Raw genomic sequence first — 18,981 nt, 5'->3', positions numbered from 1 at the left:
GAGTCTGGGTAATCTAATTGTCATTTTCCTCCCTAGCATTTGAATAAAACCTACAATACAGATGTTCCTCTTGTTTTAATGAACTCTTTTAACACGGATGAAGATACCAAAAAAATACTACAGAAGTACAATCATTGTCGTGTGAAAATCTACACTTTCAATCAAAGCAGGTACAATGAGTAAAAAATTAACTCTGGGTGTGTTACTCCTGGGAAAGGACTTCTTTATCTTGTTTATAACAGAGCAGTCTCAAGATGTAAAGGCACCAAATATTGATGTTCACAAGTGTTTGATGCCCATAAAAGCTAAGCATTTGTTGATAATGTGATTGTTATAATCACTCTGGTTCTCTAACTTCCAGTTCTTAAAATTCAGTCTGCTTGAGACTCTGTTCCATGTCCAGAATATTTGGGGATAGCTTAAGCATTTGCTTTCTGAGAGCATATTTGGTCTCCAGGTGGGTCTGTGAAAATCTTTTTATATTCCTACATTATTGATAACTTTTCCTATGGAAAGGAATTTCTTCAACATCTTTTATGGGCTTGGGGTAATTTAATAAATTCTGGAGAAAATTTTTGAGGAATAGTGAGTAAAAAGTAAATTCAGATGATGAGTTGTGACTGAAGGTCAGGAAACTGGAGAAATAAGACTTCCATTTAAGGGATGGACATCAGTCCACATGAACTTGTACAGAAGGGGTATTTCGAGACTGGGTGTGCTGGCTTATGCCTGTAATTCCAACACTTTGGAAAGCCAAAGCAGGAGGATTGCTTGAGCCTAGGAGTTTGAGACTAGCCTGGGCAACATAATGAGACCTCATCTCTACGAAAAAAATTTAAAAATTAGCATTGATGGTGTGCCCTTGTAGCCCCAGCTACTTGGGAGGCTGAGGTGGGAGTATCACTTGAGCCCAGGAGGTCGAGGCTGTAATGAGACATGTTTGTGCTTCTGTACTCCAGCCCAGGCAACAGAGCAAGACCCTATCTCAAAAATAAAAAGGGGACATTTCTACAGTTGTACCATTCGTTTGTTTGGTTGTTTTTAAGATCTATTTCCCATGGTTACTTTTTTTTTTTTTTTTTTACTTCGCAGATGTTTTGCCTTTATTTTCTGGTCTTCAGTCTGTTGCAGTGCTAGCTCCTGTTTTCCTCTTGCCCCATCACCAGCTTTACCTTTCTCACTAGTGGTGGGAAGCAGACATCTTGGAATGCTAACCTGGTGCTTATTTTCTGGGAAAGAAAGAGATCCACCCCTGAATATATCCATTTGTAAGAATGGGCAGTTTTTCCCAGATAAGTTTTCAGGGAAAAGAACCATCCCACAACTATATAGGTTTGAGAAAATTTATTTGATATATCCCTCCTCTTGGAGAGTCATAAAACATTAATATTTTAAAAATATAATGGGTCCTCCCATCTTTATAACCATAGAGACATGTTTTTGCAGCAGCTATCACCATCTAGAAAACAGATTTTGGACAACACAGATACTGAGAGATTTTCTTAAATGGATTCACCTATAATGATTGATAAGACTCTGAAAAGAAGTGAAATTTTATGTAACTTTAATGCATTATTTTATTTAAAGGTCTGAAATGCTCTACAGGGTCAGTATTGAAAAAGAACTTTTTTTTTTTTTAAGGTACCCGAGGATTAATAAAGAATCTTTACTTCCTGTAGCAAAGGACGTGTCTTACTCAGGGGAAAATACAGAAGCTTGGTACCCTCCAGGTCATGGTGATATTTACGCCAGTTTCTACAACTCTGGTTTGCTTGATACCTTTATAGGAGAAGGCAAAGAGTATATTTTTGTGTCTAACATAGATAATCTGGGTGCCACAGTGGATCTGTATATTCTTAATCATCTAATGAACCCACCCAATGGAAAACGCTGTGAATTTGTCATGGAAGTCACAAATAAAACACGTGCAGATGTAAAGGTAAATACAGAGAGGAAGCAGTTTTGGGCTCCATGTTTTCACATTTCATAAGTTATGAAGTTATTTGAAAGTTTCTATGTTAAACAATACATTTAACCACTTAGTATCATAAGAAAGGGTGAGATGATATTATGTGGAATACTTTCAGTTCTGTTTGACATAATATGTATCATAAATCCATAATAAATAGTATCAAAATCATCTCTATTTTTTTGGATAAGCTACATCAGTAATTTTAACTAAAATAGTTTCTTATATATTTATGGCAAAAATCTGAAACATGTGAAACCTTTCAGTAAAGTTGTCCAGACCTTTAATACTCTTTTAGTTTGGCATTTAAATGTTATTCCATTGTCCCTTTTATGAAAATGTACTGTTTCTACATAATGTATTTATATATTTTTTATATTATCACTATCTTTGTACTTACGAAAAAATGCACTTGGGACAGATGTGGAGGCACTCACTATTTTCTGCCTTTCTAGGGCGGGACACTCACTCAATATGAAGGCAAACTGAGACTGGTGGAAATTGCTCAAGTGCCAAAAGCACATGTTGACGAGTTCAAGTCTGTATCAAAGTTCAAAATATTTAACACAAACAACCTATGGATTTCTCTTGCAGCAGTTAAAAGACTGCAGGAGCAGAATGCCATTGACATGGAAATCATTGTGAATCCAAAGGTAAGCCAAGGTTGTGGCCCATTGAGCTTCCTGGTTCCTAAGGTCATAGTAGGCTACACACAGACCCCACTGCCCACTCCCTCTGCCCCATCGATTCCATTGGTCACTCCCTTTCGCCTTTTCAGACTCTGTAGTTCCTAGCCCTGTCTTCCAGAATCTGCTGTCACCCCTCTAGCATGCCAAGTTATGGTGCCCTATACCTGACCCTGGATTGTGGTAGTGGCAAAAACATTGGGCTTCAAAAGTAGAGAACCTACTTCAGTCTTAGTTGTTGCTGACACTCATAAGTCATTTGGCCATCGGTACTTTGCATGAGTTTTCTGAACCTATGGTTGTTTATCATAAAATGGAAATGGTATTACTGAACAGAAGAGTTTTAAGATTGAAAAAAGATTACATGTATAAGAGGTTGGCATATGATACGTGCTTAATAAATGTCAGTTCTCAAAATTATTTTTCTGGCCAGGTTTAGTGTCTTATACCTGTAATCCCAACACTTTGTGAGGCCGAGGCCGGCAGATCACTTGAGGCCGGGACCAACCTGGCCAACATAGTGAAACCCCATCTCTACTAAAAATACAAAAAATTAGCTGGGCATGGTGGCACATGCCTGTAATCCCAGCTACTCGGGAAGCTGAGGCATAAGAATTGCTTGAACCCAGGAGGCGGAGGCTGCAGTGAGCCGAGATCGCGCCATTGCACTCCAGCCAGCCTGGGTGACAGAGCAAGACTCTGTCTCAAAAAGAAAATCTTTTTTCCATCAATGGATCTCTGAAGTCACTTCCCAAATATTAACTAACCTACATGGAACTAAGTTGTAGGTGTTTAAAACCTCTGTTCTCTATTCCCCACCCCTAATTTCTTACAGACTTTGGATGGAGGCCTGAATGTCATTCAGTTAGAAACTGCAGTAGGGGCTGCCATCAAAAGTTTCGAGAATTCTCTAGGTATTAATGTGCCAAGGAGCCGTTTTCTGCCTGTCAAAACGACATCAGATCTCTTACTGGTGATGTCAAACCTCTATAGTCTTAATGCAGGATCTCTGACAATGAGTGAAAAGCGGGAATTTCCTACAGTGCCCTTGGTTAAATTAGGCAGTTCTTTTACAAAGGTATGTAACTATAAAGATATGTGAGTTCATATTTCTTAAATGTGTAATTATAAAAATATGATATACATGTGAATTGGAGACTAATTACAGTCTCTACCCCTGACCTGTTGTATTCCTCTGTCTTTGATATCTTTTAAAGGGAATTCATCATAGAAGATGAAGATTTTACTTCACATTTGAAACATGATTGCCATATGGGGAGTAGAAAATAATCTTTAAATTTTGGGGCATTTTATCTTCTGTCTCTTCCAAGACCAGTACTGCTTTCATCAGTGGGAAAAGGTTAATTCTGGCTTAACAAATACTTATTGAGCCCCTATCATGTACTGGGCAGTGTTCTAGGTTCTAGGGATTTAGTAGTAAACAAAACAGACTAAATCTTTGTCTTCACAGAATTGACATTCTAGTGGGGAAAGGATGATAAGTAAATGTATGATATGCCAAGTGGTGGAAAATGCTATGGAGAAACAAAGCAAGGATAGAGAAAAGGGAATGCCTCGGGGCGTGGGGATTGAGGGGGGTGGTGATGGTGTAATTTTACGTTGAGTGGCCACAGGCAGCCTCATTGAGAAGTTGATTGGGTCTGACAAATGGGTATCTAGTGCAAAAAGTGTTCTAGACAGGTGGAATAGCAAGTACAGTTAAGTCCTCAGTGTCATCAGTATGTTCTTGGAAACTGCCACAGTAAGCAAAACAATGTATAACACATTTTACCATAGGTTAATTTATATAAACAAGAGTTCAGTTCCTACAGTTTATTTCTGGTCACAAAAATATCACATTTTAAAACAAAAACAAAACACTTCTAATATTAAACCCTGAAATAAATGTGAGCTGTACATACATTGACTAATAAAAACAAGATAATTCTTGACTCACTTATTCCAGTTCAGGTTCATGGGTGACCAGAGTTTATCCCGGCAGCTCAGGGCACAAGGCAGGAGCCAACCCTGGACAGGCTGCCCCCATCTCAGGGCACACTCACACCTACCCACAGTCATACTGGGACCATGTAGACACACCAGTTCACCTAACATGCACATCTTTGGGATGTGGGAAGAAACCGGAATAGTTGGAGAAAACCCACACAAATGTGGGGAGAACGTGCCAACTCCACACAGACAGTAGTCCTGGCTGGGAATCTTTTTTTTTTTCCTCATCAACGTTATAACAAAATAACATTGAACAAAACAGCACTATCTGTGGACCTGCTGTAAAACTCCACCTTAGCCTGATGAGTGAAATCTAAAAAATTTAATCAATGAAATATGACACTGTGAGCCTTTGTGGTTGGCCTATGGGGTCCTGCTCTGCCATCCCAGTCTATTTTAGTCCTGGGTGTGGTTTGGTGCCACCTGCTGTGGATGTGTAGAATGCAGATGGGGAATTAGAAAACTATGAATGCATGTGTCCTCAGAGTCAAATGAAAATATTTCAAGACAGTGGGAATGATCATCTGTCAAATGCTCCTGCTGATTCAAGAAAGATGGGAATTAGATGTATCAGTATGGAGGTGTGGGAGCCTCACAGGCGTGGATTTAAGAGAGAATGAAAAAGGAGGAATTGGAGATATGAAGGTAGAAAACTCAAGAGTTTTGCCTTAAAGAGAAAAAGAGATATGGGGGTATAGGTAGAAAGAAATATAGGATTTGAGTTTTTGTTTTTTTTTTAATGGGAGGATGTTTAAACATTAATGGGAATTAATGCAGTCAGGAGGGAAAAAACATTGAAGAGGGAGAACTGCTGAAACAACACTCAATAGGCCATAAGAAGGGATCTGATGCACAAGTGGAGAGGTTGGCTTTAGGAATAGAAACAGTCCAATTCCAGTACTAGGAAGACAGAGTAATGGGCAATGCGGGCAAGGTGGTGGTAGTGGATGGAAACAAGTGGAAGTTTTCTGATTGCTCCCATTTTCCCAGAAAAATAGGAAACGGGTTCACATAGGACAATCTCTAGTGCTTGTAAAATCTGAGGAAATAAAAAGACAAAGATGGTGATAACTTATAATAATTTGTGCTGTTGCTCTTCCTAAAATGTGCTCTAATTTTTCAGAATCCTACCTATCCACTAAAGTCCAGCTCCAGTCTAGCCTGCTTCAAAGCATGATCTCTTTTTTTCCAGTTGAATTCAGATTATGTGAACTACTCATCTGGCTCTTGGCATGTTGATTATCTTTAAAAAAAAAAAAAAAAAGTTAGATCTGCTCAACTGTTGTAAATTGCTTGGTGTAGAAACAGTGTTGGTAGTTCCTGGTCTTTTCTGCATGGCATTTAGCATATAATGAGTGCTTAATAAATAGGTGCTTCCCATTAGAGGACCTGAGCTTTGCCATAAAATATTTTTACAGTTCAGTTAAACTTTAATATTTTTCCTTTCTGTGAACCCATTTGAGACAAATTTTTATATTTCTACTTTTCTGTAAGGTTCAAGATTATCTAAGAAGATTTGAAAGTATACCAGATATGCTTGAATTGGATCACCTCACAGTTTCAGGAGATGTGACATTTGGAAAAAATGTTTCATTAAAGGTATGTTGTTACAGTGAAAATTATATTTCTTACAGCTTTACAACATAGGTCTCATTTTCTAGTCATAAATTTACATTTACTTTAAGGAATACTTGTTAGTCTTAATTACACTAGTACTAAAGTTGGTACTATTTTACTGAAATGAGAATCTTTAAAATAGGATCACTATTACTGTTAGCTTACGAAAGATGAATATTTGAATAAAAGTAGAAAAAAATGACAACTTAATTTGTACTGAATATATTAAAGGAATGTTTCTCTGTAAGAATATTCATTTACATTATTGTAGTACTCGGGTACTCTGTCATTCCAGCCTCACGTAAGAAATAGGAGGGAAATGGGGGTATAAAAGTATTAAAGATACAATAGCTTTTTCCAAATCATGTAATTTTAAAAAAAACTCCTAACTAGATTTCATGTACTCCTCCCATTAAAGCTTACTTAAATGAAGATCTTGAAAAAACAAATACATATATTGAATTTTATTGCTGAGACTGCCTAAAGACTTAAGACATGAAAAATCTTATCAGTAAACCATTATAAAAACAACAAAAGCCCTATATGTAAATATAAACCAAGCACCTTTTAATTTCTCTATGAAAGTTGGATAATCCTGGTGGCCTTGCAAGTAGGCCTTCAAAAGGGGGCTGGCCATGCTGTGGTACCGGGTCCACCTCCCACTGTTAGTTCTACCTCTAACAAGGAGACAGAGAATCTAGAACTACTGCCAGGATTGTTACAGAAGGACACATTACAATTTTCCTTAACTGTCACTTGTTTTTCATGTTTAATATTGTTTATAAATACAGTTACTCCACTGTAAAAAAGAGTTGTACATAAACTTGATCACTGTAAGATAATCAAATTGCGTTGCAGTTGCAAGTACACTCTTTTGTTTTCCCTGTCACTTAGGGAACGGTTATCATCATTGCAAATCATGGTGACAGAATTGACATCCCACCTGGAGCAGTATTAGAGAACAAGATTGTATCTGGAAACCTTCGCATCTTGGACCACTGAAATGAAAAATACTGTGGACGCTTTGATAATGGGCTAGTTTCTTACAATGAAATGTTCTCTAGGATTCTAAAATAGGCAGGTACTTTACTATGTTACTGTACCCTGCAGTGTTGAGTTTTAAAGTAGAGTTTTCTGCAGTATGCTTTGAGTCTAAGAAAAGCACAGATGGAGCAATACTTTCCTTCTTTGAAGAGGATCCCAAAAGTTAGTTCATCTTAAAGTGCAATATTGTTTAATCTTAAAACTGGGGCAACTCTGGAAGATCTTTTAACAGAAGCCTCAGTGATGGTCACATTGAATTGCTTGTCATTTCAAAAATAAAGCAGTGAAGCAATACTTGTGTACACTTGTACTTTATAATGCTAACTATGAAATGGTAAAATAAAATGGTTTATTCTTGCTAGACAGTTACTATATTAGTTGGAAGATTTGCCCTTGGAATATTTAAGTACACACTGGTTAGTTACCTAACAAGTCCAGTTTTTGGCATTTCTAAGAATCTTAATCATACCATTATTTCCATAGGAATTAAACTGAAGGTATTTGGTACCTTTCATCTAGTTCTAAAACTGGGATGCCTGCCATGCTTTCCACAGACTCTCCATTTATTGAAACAAAGTGGCATTTATTTTCCCAGCTGATGGGGCGGGCAAAGGGAAGGCAATTTCTTTCACATCCTTGTACTCTTCTATAGTGAAGTACGGGGTAGAGCTTCATAAAAAGTTCCCTTTCCCTGAAGCTTCATTTCCTGAAGCTTGTTTATTATCACTGAAAAATGATCATTAATAATCTTTCCAATCAGGTCTGCTGGTAGTTCAATTTATGCCTTTTTAAAAAATTCATCCATACTTGTTTTGAGTAGGCTGCTTGTTTAACTTAAAGTTCACTGTATACCATTTAAAAAAAAGTTGCCTTTTAAAGTCTGTTAATTTTTTACAGCTTTATTTTAGACAGATAGATAGTTTAAGAACCAATGACATACCTCTGTAATGATAAAGGAAAGAAAACAAGCTTTCCTTTTAAGAAACCAAAGAGCACAAAATAAGACTGTTTCATTGTACATAATCACCACAGAATATTAGGCACTCTGACAGGGTTAGGCAAGATTCTTGGTGTGAGGTGAGGCACAGGCACTTTCATTTGTAGAGTGCTGCTGATTCTCATTTTGAAGGTAGGTATTACAAAAGTCTTCACTTGTCACCTTATTTCTGGCCCCAACACAGCAGCCGATATTTTTAAAAGTTCTGTTTCTCCCTGGTCTTTGTTCATATACACATCGAAAGTAACTTAAAAACAAGGATCCAAGGGGGCCATACTTCATTATGTTATCTAAATGTTAAAATGAGAACTCAAAAGTAGGCAGATTATATGAATACATATTCTTACCTCTGCTACAAATAAAAACACCCCAAACCCTTCATACTTTTATAAAAATACAGATATTAAACTGTAGCCTTTTATATACCATTTCTGAAAAGTATTTAGTTGCATAAATAGATGACAGTATCTTTTTTTTTAAGTATTACTTTAAAAAAGACTTAAGTCTTTTCTTTCAGGTATTTAGACAGCTCTGGAAGGCTTTACCCAGTTGACATATGGTGGTAGTAGAAATATTAAATATGCAACACACAAAGCCTGCAACTTGACATTGGTCACTGAAACAAAAATTGAATTCCTAAATCCAAGCAATCAAAAGATGTTTATTTTTTATAGAAAGATCTGTAAAAAAATAATTTTTCAAACAGCTTTACTTTCATAGAGAAAACTTTCTACAGAGGTTGACTAAGATTTTAAGATTTTAAATTGTACCATCATTAAATAAGGTGGGACACCATATGAATTTCATTGCACTGGAAGAAATGCAAAGCATTTTTTAATATAAAGTATACAGAGCATTCTAGTCAACTACAGCTGTGTTACAGCTATGTGTTCTTTTGGATTTGGTCCAAAGAAACCTGAGTCTGTTTCCAGAGAGAATGAAAAATGTTATAGACACCTGATCAGTTACTCCTCACTGTAGGATGCACAAAAATGACATTCCTTGTAGATCCCACTGAATCCAGTTTCCCAACACTGATACTTTCCTTTTTCCCTTCCCCCACCCCAGTTCACTTTGGGTTTCAGGTTCAATTCTCAAATCACAGGCATCCAGATTTTCTTCATAACAAACACATCCCATGGTCAGATGAACTACCCAGTTGTCCAGTATGACATCACCTCTTCTGCTCCCAAATTTCGGCCATATTTAGGTCCAAATCTTTAAGGCCTTTTAAGGCTTGAAGATTTCCAGTGTAAAAAGCTACATCTGCTGTGACCAACCTAAATAATGGAGAGAAAATTATTTTTAAATCTCAAGCTTTCTATTCAGATAATTAAAGTAACAGTGCTCACCGAGTCGGTCCTATCCTGGCTGCTACAGTATTATCTAAAATTCAGATTTCTTAGCACCCAAGTGTCAACATATTATCTTAGCAGGATTCCTGTTATCAACAAGTAGGCCATTTAATGCTGTATTTCCATAATAAATATTTGGAAAATGAATACATCAATGCATGTTGGAAAATGAATACATCAATGCATTTGGAGTCAGTTTCATGATAAATTCAGCCCAAGAAAATCATCTATCTTAAAACAGCATGAATTAATATACAGAGAAAATAACAGGTTAAACTAAAATGTTTTTGATTGGTTAGCACTAGAGTATAGGTGTGTTGACTAAAATAGTAAACTCAAGGGAAAAGCAGGCCAGGTTTTCTAAGTGTCATCTAAGTGATTAAATACAGACTAGTATTCATATATATAAGCCCTACTAGATATTTCTTTAAAAACCCAAGAGAAAAATAGGAAAGAATATGAACAAGAAGTCACAGATGAAAACACCTGAATAACCAATAAACTGAAAAAATGGTAAATGTCAGGAAAATGCCAGTCAAAACAAGGTACTATTATCCCCCATCAGACTGGCAACAATTAAGAAATCTAACAGCAAATGTTGGCAAGATGTGGGAAACAAATTCTCACAAACTACTCCACTAATGGAGTATTAACAGCCACTGTCAATACCTAACAATGTGAAAATGTGTATTAGCTCCAATTCACTTATATTCAGGTATATGCCCTGAAGAAATGGTCATACCACTAGACATGTATAAGGATCTTCAGTATGGCATGGTTATAATGGAAAAAAGTAATGACTTAGCAATTTATCACTAGGGGAAATGTCTAATTTACCTATGGTTGATTCATGGAGTGGTGGCTCACGCCTGTAATCCCAACACTTGGGGAGGCTGAGGCAGGAGGATCACCTGAGCTCAGGAGTTCCAAGACCAGCCTGGGCAACATAGCGAGACCTCATCTCTAAAAAAAATTTAAAAAATTAGCTGGGTGTGGTACCACACACCTGTAGTTGCAGCTACTGGGGAGTCTGTGGTGGGAGGATTGCTTGAGCCACGGAGGTTGAGGCTGCAGTGAGCCATGATCACACCACTGCCCTCCAGCCTGTGTGACCATGAGACCCTGTCTCCAAAAAAAAAAAAAAAAAAAGGTGGTTTTGACTATACAGCAGTCAAAAACAGACAACTTCCACAGATCAACAGAGATAAATCAGTAAAAATGCCAAGTAGAAAGCAAGCTGCATATATGCAATATACCATATAAGTAAATTTATAAAACAGCACTACATATTTTTCATAAATCTAGGTATAGTAAATGAGAAAGACTGAAAGAATGTAGACTAAACTTACTGGAAATGTTACCTAAAGGTTAGGAGAAAAAGGGAAAGGAACTGCAGATGAGGTGTAAAGGTGTACTTCAGCTTCATCTGGAATGCAATTTTTTGAATACCATTTTAAAAATACAATAAATATTTTTTTCAAGTGAAAATGACAAATGTTAATGATCAATTCTGGGTAGTAGAAATATAAATATTTTATTATTCTCTGTATGTCTCTATTTTTAAAATATTTTAAAATAGAGGGAAAAAATTACATTAAAAAGTACAGAGCTGGGCTGGGCGTGGGCTCATGCCTGTAATCCCAGCACTTTGGGAGGCCGAGGCAGGCAGATCACCTGAGGTCAGGAGTTTGAGACCAGCCTGGCCAACATGATAAAACCCTGTCTCTACTAAAAATACAAAAATTAGCCAGGTGTGGTGGCACGTGCCTGTTAATCCCAGCTACTCAGGAGGCGGAGGCAGGAGAATCGCTTGAACCTGGGAGGTGGAGGTTGAAGTGAGCTGAGATCACACCACTGCGCTCCAGCCTGTGTGACAGAGCGATACTCCGTCTCAAAAAATAAAAATAGAAGTACAAGGCTGGGGAGAGGGAGAAATAGGAAGCAACTGCCTAATGGGTACAGGATTTTCTTTTGGAGTAGTGAAAATGTTTGGAACTAGATAGAAGTGGTGGTTACGCACCATTGTGAAGACACTAAATGCCACTGAATTGTTCACTTTAAAATGGTTAATTTTATGTTTACGTCAAAAAAAGTCAAAAGCTACATTTTTAGTGCAATTTCAGAAACAAAAATTCCTTTTACGCAGGTAGTTTATGTCCTTGGCTAGAGGATAGAGGTTAATCTTCAGGCATCTTTCAAAGACATGAATTGACTTACAAAGAATGAGTTTCTGTTAGTATGTGACAGTGAGGATCTCTAAGGTCAGACTGACTTCCAAATAGATATATTAAAAAAGAAAAATAATAGCTAACGAGTTAGCTTGCATGCTTCAGAACTACTCGTCTGCAAAAACCCAACTAACCAACCCAGATTTAGTTATGGGAATAAAAGTAAAAGGGTATGAGCGGGGTAGGCCTTGAAAATATTACTAGCTTTTTTTGAACAGCCTCTTTAGGGTACACAGTATACATCTCTACCAAGAGTCTCTAAGTTTCTCATATGCTATTACCTTTTCAGGAGCAGGTCTCTCATGTATGTACCATTTGCATCATTTGACATCAAGACAGAGAGATACACAGTGTCACCCATGTGATGTTTTCTTAGGTGGGGTTCAGGTATTATGATTGTATAAAAATGTCCTTGTTTTTAGAGACACATGCCAAAGTATTTAAGGGTTAAATTTTATGACTGCAGCCTACTTTTTTGGATGTTCGGCAAAAGGGAGGTATGGGGGTGGGATGGAGAAGGAGCAAAAGTGGCAGGGAGAATGTGGCAAAATTTTAACAGTTGATAAATCTAGGTAAAAGGTATTCAGTGTTCATCATCGTCCTTTAAATGTTCCATGGCCTTGAAATTTTTGAAAACAAATGATTCTTTAAAAAGAAAAAGAAGAATCAGGTAATAAGAGAGAGTATCATTCTTGCATAAAACTCTTAAATTCAGCCTAACAGATTCAACAGAACAAAGCTTTCACATAGCTATTTGCAAAATTGATTCACTGTACTTCTTTTTAAATGGCAAGGCCAACTTTATGAGTTTGAAATTTAAGCCTGAAATTCCTTTAACAGGGAATAAAATTTTATTCCTAAAAACCTTAGCACACTAAAGAATTGATACTAAGATATAACTAAATGATCACTGCTTTAAATTTTATAAAATCTCTTCCCCATATCTTTATCTACATAACTCTTCACAAAAATCCTGTTAAGGAAACTTTTACAAACATCCCTATTTTCAAATCTAAAAAACCTAAGCTGAGGGGAGTAAGTGATTTGCCCAAAGTTAAACAGTTAGTAAGTGACAGAACTAGAACTTAACCCAAGTTTTCAGATTCTAAATCCTATCCTATGCTTTCTATGTACTATGCTATTTTAACAGTAATATATACAATTTTTTCAACAGCTTACAATAAAATATATACATATACACACATATATTATTTTTCATAACCCTGTGAAGGAATTAAGACATATTTCATCCTTGTTATTTTAAAAATGTGGCACAGAGGTTAAGTGACATTCACATGGTCACACAGTAGGACTTTTGAATTCTGTTTGAATTGGGGAAAGCTATTGGGTATCTAAGGAAGCGCTACTAACTCACACTGCCTCAAAACAGATACATAAGGTCAGGTAAGTAATTGTCCATGTATACACCACTTTTAGATAGTTAGACAGAAACAGGTATTTCCACGGGGCAAAAAAAAGCACAAAAGCTTGCTGATTTTACAACGTTGGTCTTCGGTGTGATTACAGCAGAAAAGGATGGCATAAATAATCAAAACTGATCATTAAAACAATTTAATATGGGAGTATATGGTGAAAATGTTAAAAAAAAAAACATACCCATTTTGAGGTCCTCCATCATTTATCACATTTAAGTGAGATAACTGCTTTTTCAAGTGGAGTTTATAACTTGCATTAATTCTTAAAAATAACATCTGAAAAAGAAATAAAACTAAGTTTCTTAAAGTTCTACTGAAATAGAATATGTAAATATCTGAGTTATCAACATTAGAGAAAGTATTTTTAAAAACCAAAACCTTTGCTTTGGCATATACTTTTAAAATCCTCCTCTGAAAGTATTCTATTGCTATTTCACTACATTTTTTCTCCTTAGCTGGATAAAAGCTTTCTAACCTCCTTAGTACTCCTTTTTGGAAAAAAATCCCGTAAGTGGGATCAACTGTGACAAGTAAAAATAATAAAAAGTAGTGGGGAATTTTGTAATATATTAAGTAGGAAGTTGATAGGGGAAAGAATGTCATAATGATAGAGGCAAAGGTACCTTCATACTTCTATTCTAGTGAAATCACTTCAAAGTATTTTATTGTTCTCTCAAGCTTTGGGAAATACCTAACCTAAAATTATATACAATGAATTTATGAAATGATTTTGTGAAATAACATTGTCTGTGGGGAAAATATATATAACAATCTATGGAAGTTTTGTGGAATTACTAGTATTCAAGTGGCAATAGTGACATAAAATAACATTTGCCCAGCTTTGACAAGAGTACCCTTTATGCCACAGATAAAAACACATGAAGTACCTGTATGCCCAGCTCTCTGATCTGGCTAAGTCCTGCTCTAGAATTAGAACTCAGATGGCAAATCCAGAAGGTCAGAATGCCAGAGGTGGAGGATCTTACATGTGGAATGGAAAGGATGGCTTGGCTAAGAAGAAATTAGAAGGAAAAAGGAGACGACCCTAGTGGGTCCGCCATATTTTATGGCTCCCCTTCAGTCCTCAGTGAGTCCCAAAGGAGTTCCATGATATTTATTCATGAGTTTGGTATGATTTATGAAAACCTAGAGAAATATGAAGAAAATGTTACTAGCTAGTATAGGATGAAGTTTGAGGTGGCATAGGAAAGGAGACCAGCAGGAGCAACAGCAGGCAAGAGGTACTAAGAAAGCCACCCTCTGCTCCCAAATGCCATTTCCATGCACTCAACCAAGTAAGAGAGACAAACTGAAATAAACAAACTTGTCTGAATAGCAAAAATCCCAGTGAAAGTTAAATTCATTAGTCATACAGCAACTAGACTTTAATAGTATACCATTTATTCTACAAACTAGGCACACTTAATATGGAGGAAATAAGCTAAGATTAATTAAAAAAAAAAAAAAAAAAACTGGTAAAAAAGAGAATACTGGAAAATTCAAAGTTCCAGGAGAGGGGAACAGGGGTGTAGGGGGTAGAGTTGTTACTGAAGAGTGAAGCGAACTCTGTGATAATACTTTTGTAGGGGAATACAGTAGAAATAGAAGGGTGGATACTTCATAGCTGAGAGGTGCCAAAGGCTCCCCGACCCTGCATTTTGCTCTTTTTCCTAGTTTGTCTTTATTACAGATCACTTATGCTGATCTAACAATAAAGCAGATTGAGTTAATTACATGTGTTAATCTTATTAACTTTATCACTAATTCTTCCCATAGCCAATTTGAATTACAATCACCATAACATATTTTGCTACTAATTGATAAAGGCCAACTCTAATTTTCCAAGGAACAGCATAATAAATGACGTAAGTAGAATCTGGGACTACTGATCATGGACAAACAGAAAATCTACTTTTTAGAATTGTTTATCATATAGTAAAGCTATAGCTCTGGTCTGTCACTGCAAGGAGCACTTAGAAAGTAGAAATTTTTATCCATGTTCTACCAGTCAATGTAACGATTTAAAAAAATGATAATCATATTGGAACATGAACAGCTTAACGGTGCCAAAAGCATGTAAAACCACCCCAATTCTGCAGATATTGTATGTTATATATACATGAATAGTTTTAGGAATTACTACTCACCTGTGTTTGTTCTTCTGGAAGGAGATCAAATATAGCTTCGTGCATTTTTGTCATTTGCTTACAAATATTCCTGAAACAGGCAGAAGGAACGGGAGCCTTCACCTCATACTGGTAGGGGAAAATAATGATAATTATGGTCATGTCCTCTGAATTGCATATGTCTCCACCATTCCCTGAGACATATATTTACCATCCCTCCACATATCCAATTCTGGCATAGTACTCAAGCTTACACTTTTCAACTGTGATCTGCACTACTCATACAAATCTTGAGAACCTTTCATTCAATATCTTAATCCACTTTAAAGGAGCTAAAATAGCTCAGTGACTAAGAACAAAGGCTGCTTCCAAACTTAGACTGCTGGGTTCAGATCCCAGCTCCTCCCATTCTAAGCTATGTGATGTTGGGCAAGTTACTTAATTTATCTATCTCAAAGGGCTGCTGTGAGAATTAAAAAAGAGGACTCATAAGAATGCAAAACAGTGCTTGATACAAAGTAAGTACTCAAAAAAATGTTAGCTACTAATCTGGCTCAATATACAATGTAGCCACTCCAAATAAACAGATTATGTTTAAAAATTTAAAAATTAGCCAGGGCATGGTGGCAGGCACGTGTAATTCCAGCTACTCGGGAGGCTGAGACAGGAAAATTGCTTGGACCTGGGAGGTGGAGGCTGCAGTGAGCTGAGATAGCACCACTGCACTCCAACCTGGGCGACAAGAGTGAAACTGTCTCAAAAAAAAAAAAACAAAAAAACAATGTGTCAACATGATCATACCTGAAATCAACAGAAAAATATGGCAGAATTAAGATGTTTTTTAGTTTGTAGGTGGGTCAATATAGTAATCATATTTTATCCTAACACTAAAAGGAGGATTTTTTTTCAGCAATGTTCTCTGCTAAAAATTTAAACTTAGGTAAATTCATTTTACTATTCCTACATATGAAACAATATGGTAGTATGACTTTAAAAAACATCTTTTGAACAACAACAACAAAAAAAGCAGCAAAAACCTCTGCAGACGCAAACGACTCTGTCTGACAGCTTTGAAGAGAGCAGTGGATCTCCCAACACGGAGGTTGAGATCTGAGAACGGACAGACTGCCTGCTCAAGTGGGTCCCTGACCCCTGAGTAGCCTAACTGGGAGACATCCTCCACTAGGGGCAGACCGACACCCCACACCTCACACGGTGGAGTACACCCCTGAGAGGAAGCTTCCAAAGCAAGAATCAGACAGGTACACTCGCTATTCAGCAGTATTCTATCTTCTGCAGCCTCTACCGCTGACACCCAGGCAAACAGGGTCTGGAGTGGACTTGAAGCAATCTCTAACAGACCTACAGCTGAGGGTCCTGACTGTTAGAAAGAAAACTAACAAACAGGAAGGACACCCACACCAAAACCCCATCAGTACGTCACCATCATCAAAGACCAGAGGCAGATAAAACCACAAAGATGGGGAAAAAGCAGGGCAGAAAAGCTGGAAATTGAAAAAAATAAGAGCGCATCTCCCCCTCCAAAGGAACGCAGCTCGTCGCCAGCAACGGATCAAAGCTGGACGGAGAATGACTTTGACGAGATGAGAGAAGAAGGCTTCAGTCCATCCAACTTCTCAGAGCTAAAGGAGGAATTACGTACCCAGCACAAAGAAACTAAAAATCTTGAAAAAAGAGTGGAAGAATTGATAACCAGAATAATTAACGCAGAGAAGGCCATAAACGAACGGACAGAGATGAAAACCATGACACGAGAAATACATGACAAATGCACAAGCTTCAGTAACCGACTCGATCAACTGAAAGAAAGAGTATCAGCGACTGAGGATCAAATGAATGAAATGAAGCGAGAAGAGAAATCTAAAGAAAAAAGAAGAAAAAGAAATGAACAAAGCCTGCAAGAAGTATGGGATTGCGTAAAAAGACCAAATCTACGTCTGATAGGGGTGCCTGAAAGTGAGGGGGAAAATGGAACCAAGCTGGAAAACACTCTTCAGGATATCATCCAGGAGAACTTCCCCAACCTAGTAGGGCAGGCCAACATCCAAATTCAGGAAATACAGAGAACGCCACAAAGATACTCCTCGAGAAGAGCAACTCCAAGACACATAATTGCCAGATTCACCAAAGTTGAAATGAAGGAAAAAATCTAAAGGGCAGCCAGAGAGAAAGGTCGGGTTACACACAAAGGGAAGCCCATCAGACTAACAGCAGATCTCTCAGCAGAAACTCTCCAAGCCAGAAGAGAGCGGGGGCCAATATTCAACATTCTTGAAGAAAAGAATTTTCAACCCAGAATTTCATATCCAGCCAAACTAAGTTTCATAAGTGAAGGAGAAATAAAATCCTTTACAGACAAGCAAATGCTGAGAGATTTTGTCACCACCAGGCCTGCCTTACAAGAGACCCTGAAGGAAGCACTAAACATGGAAAGGAACTACCGGTACCAGCCATTGCAAAAACATGCCAAAATGTAAAGACCATCGAGGCTAGGAAGAAACTGCATCAACTAACGAGCAAAATAACCAGTTAATATCATAATGGCAGGATCAAGTTCACACATAACAATATTAACCTTAAATGTAAATGGACTAAACGCTCCAATTAAAAGACACAGACTGGCAAACTGGATAAAGAGTCAAGACCCATCAGTCTGCTGTATTCAGGAGACCCATCTCACATGCAGAGACATACATAGGCTCAAAATAAAGGGATGAAGGAAGCTCTACCAAGCAAATAGAGAACAAAAAAAAGCAGGGGTTGCAATACTAGTCTCTGATAAAACAGACGTTAAACTATCAAAGATCAAAAGAGACAAAGAAGGCCATTACATAACGGTAAAGGGATCAATTCAACAGGAAGAACTAACTATCCTAAATATATATGCACCCAATACAGGAGCACCCAGATTCATAAAGAAAGTCCTTAGAGATTTACAAAGAGACTTAGACTCCCATACAATAATAATGGGAGACTTCAACACCCCACTGTCAACATTAGACAGATCAACGAGACAGAAAGTTAACAAGGATATCCAGGAATTGAACTCATCTCTGCAGCAAGCAGACCTAATAGACATCTACAGAACTCTCCACCCCAAATCAACAGAACATACATTCTTCTCAGCACCACATCACACTTATTCCAAAATTGACCACATAATTGGAAGTAAAGCACTCCTCAGCAAATGTACAAGAACAGAAATTATAACAAACTGTCTCTCAGACCATAGTGCAATCAAACTAGAACTCAGGACTAAGAAACTCAATCAAAACCACTCAACTACATGGAAACTGAACAACCTGCTCCTGAATGACTACTAGGTACATAACGAAATGAAGGCAGAAATAAAGATGTTGTTCAAAACCAATGAGAACAAAGATACAACATACCAGAATCTCTGGGACACATTTAAAGCAGTGTGTAGAGGGAAATTTATAGCACTAAATGCCCACAAGAGAAAGCTGGAAAGATCTAAAATTGACACCCTAA

The 18,981-nt window shown here is 37.2% G+C and overlaps 2 protein-coding genes across 20 annotated transcripts in view; one reads left to right on the top strand and one right to left on the bottom strand.

The window, feature by feature from the left end:
• The window catches only part of UGP2 (UDP-glucose pyrophosphorylase 2), a 54,078-nt gene extending 46,460 nt beyond the window's left edge, over window positions 1-7,618 (top strand). For all 16 annotated transcript variants that reach the window (XM_065527039.1, XM_065527032.1, XM_065527038.1 and 13 more), the window contains 6 exons: window positions 37-170; window positions 1,642-1,939; window positions 2,425-2,622; window positions 3,491-3,733; window positions 6,160-6,264; window positions 7,177-7,618. In XM_065527039.1, coding sequence (XP_065383111.1) covers window positions 37-170; window positions 1,642-1,939; window positions 2,425-2,622; window positions 3,491-3,733; window positions 6,160-6,264; window positions 7,177-7,284 — 1,086 coding nt within the window. In that variant the 3' untranslated portion in view covers window positions 7,285-7,618. The remainder of the gene's footprint in view (window positions 1-36; window positions 171-1,641; window positions 1,940-2,424; window positions 2,623-3,490; window positions 3,734-6,159; window positions 6,265-7,176) is intronic.
• The window catches only part of VPS54 (VPS54 subunit of GARP complex), a 133,299-nt gene continuing 121,345 nt past the window's right edge, over window positions 7,028-18,981 (bottom strand). For all 4 annotated transcript variants that reach the window (XM_065527031.2, XM_074011657.1, XM_005575753.5 and 1 more), the window contains 3 exons: window positions 15,490-15,597; window positions 13,524-13,618; window positions 7,028-9,603 (listed from right to left, as the gene is read on the bottom strand). In XM_065527031.2, the coding sequence (XP_065383103.1) occupies window positions 9,498-9,603; window positions 13,524-13,618; window positions 15,490-15,597 (309 nt within the window). In that variant the 3' untranslated portion in view covers window positions 7,028-9,497. The remainder of the gene's footprint in view (window positions 9,604-13,523; window positions 13,619-15,489; window positions 15,598-18,981) is intronic.

This window comes from Macaca fascicularis, chromosome 13, assembly GCF_037993035.2.
Source record: "Macaca fascicularis isolate 582-1 chromosome 13, T2T-MFA8v1.1".
Classification (NCBI taxonomy): Eukaryota; Metazoa; Chordata; class Mammalia; order Primates; family Cercopithecidae; genus Macaca; species Macaca fascicularis.
Note: the sequence above shows the minus strand (reverse complement) of the source record. Positions and strands in the feature narration are given on the sequence as shown.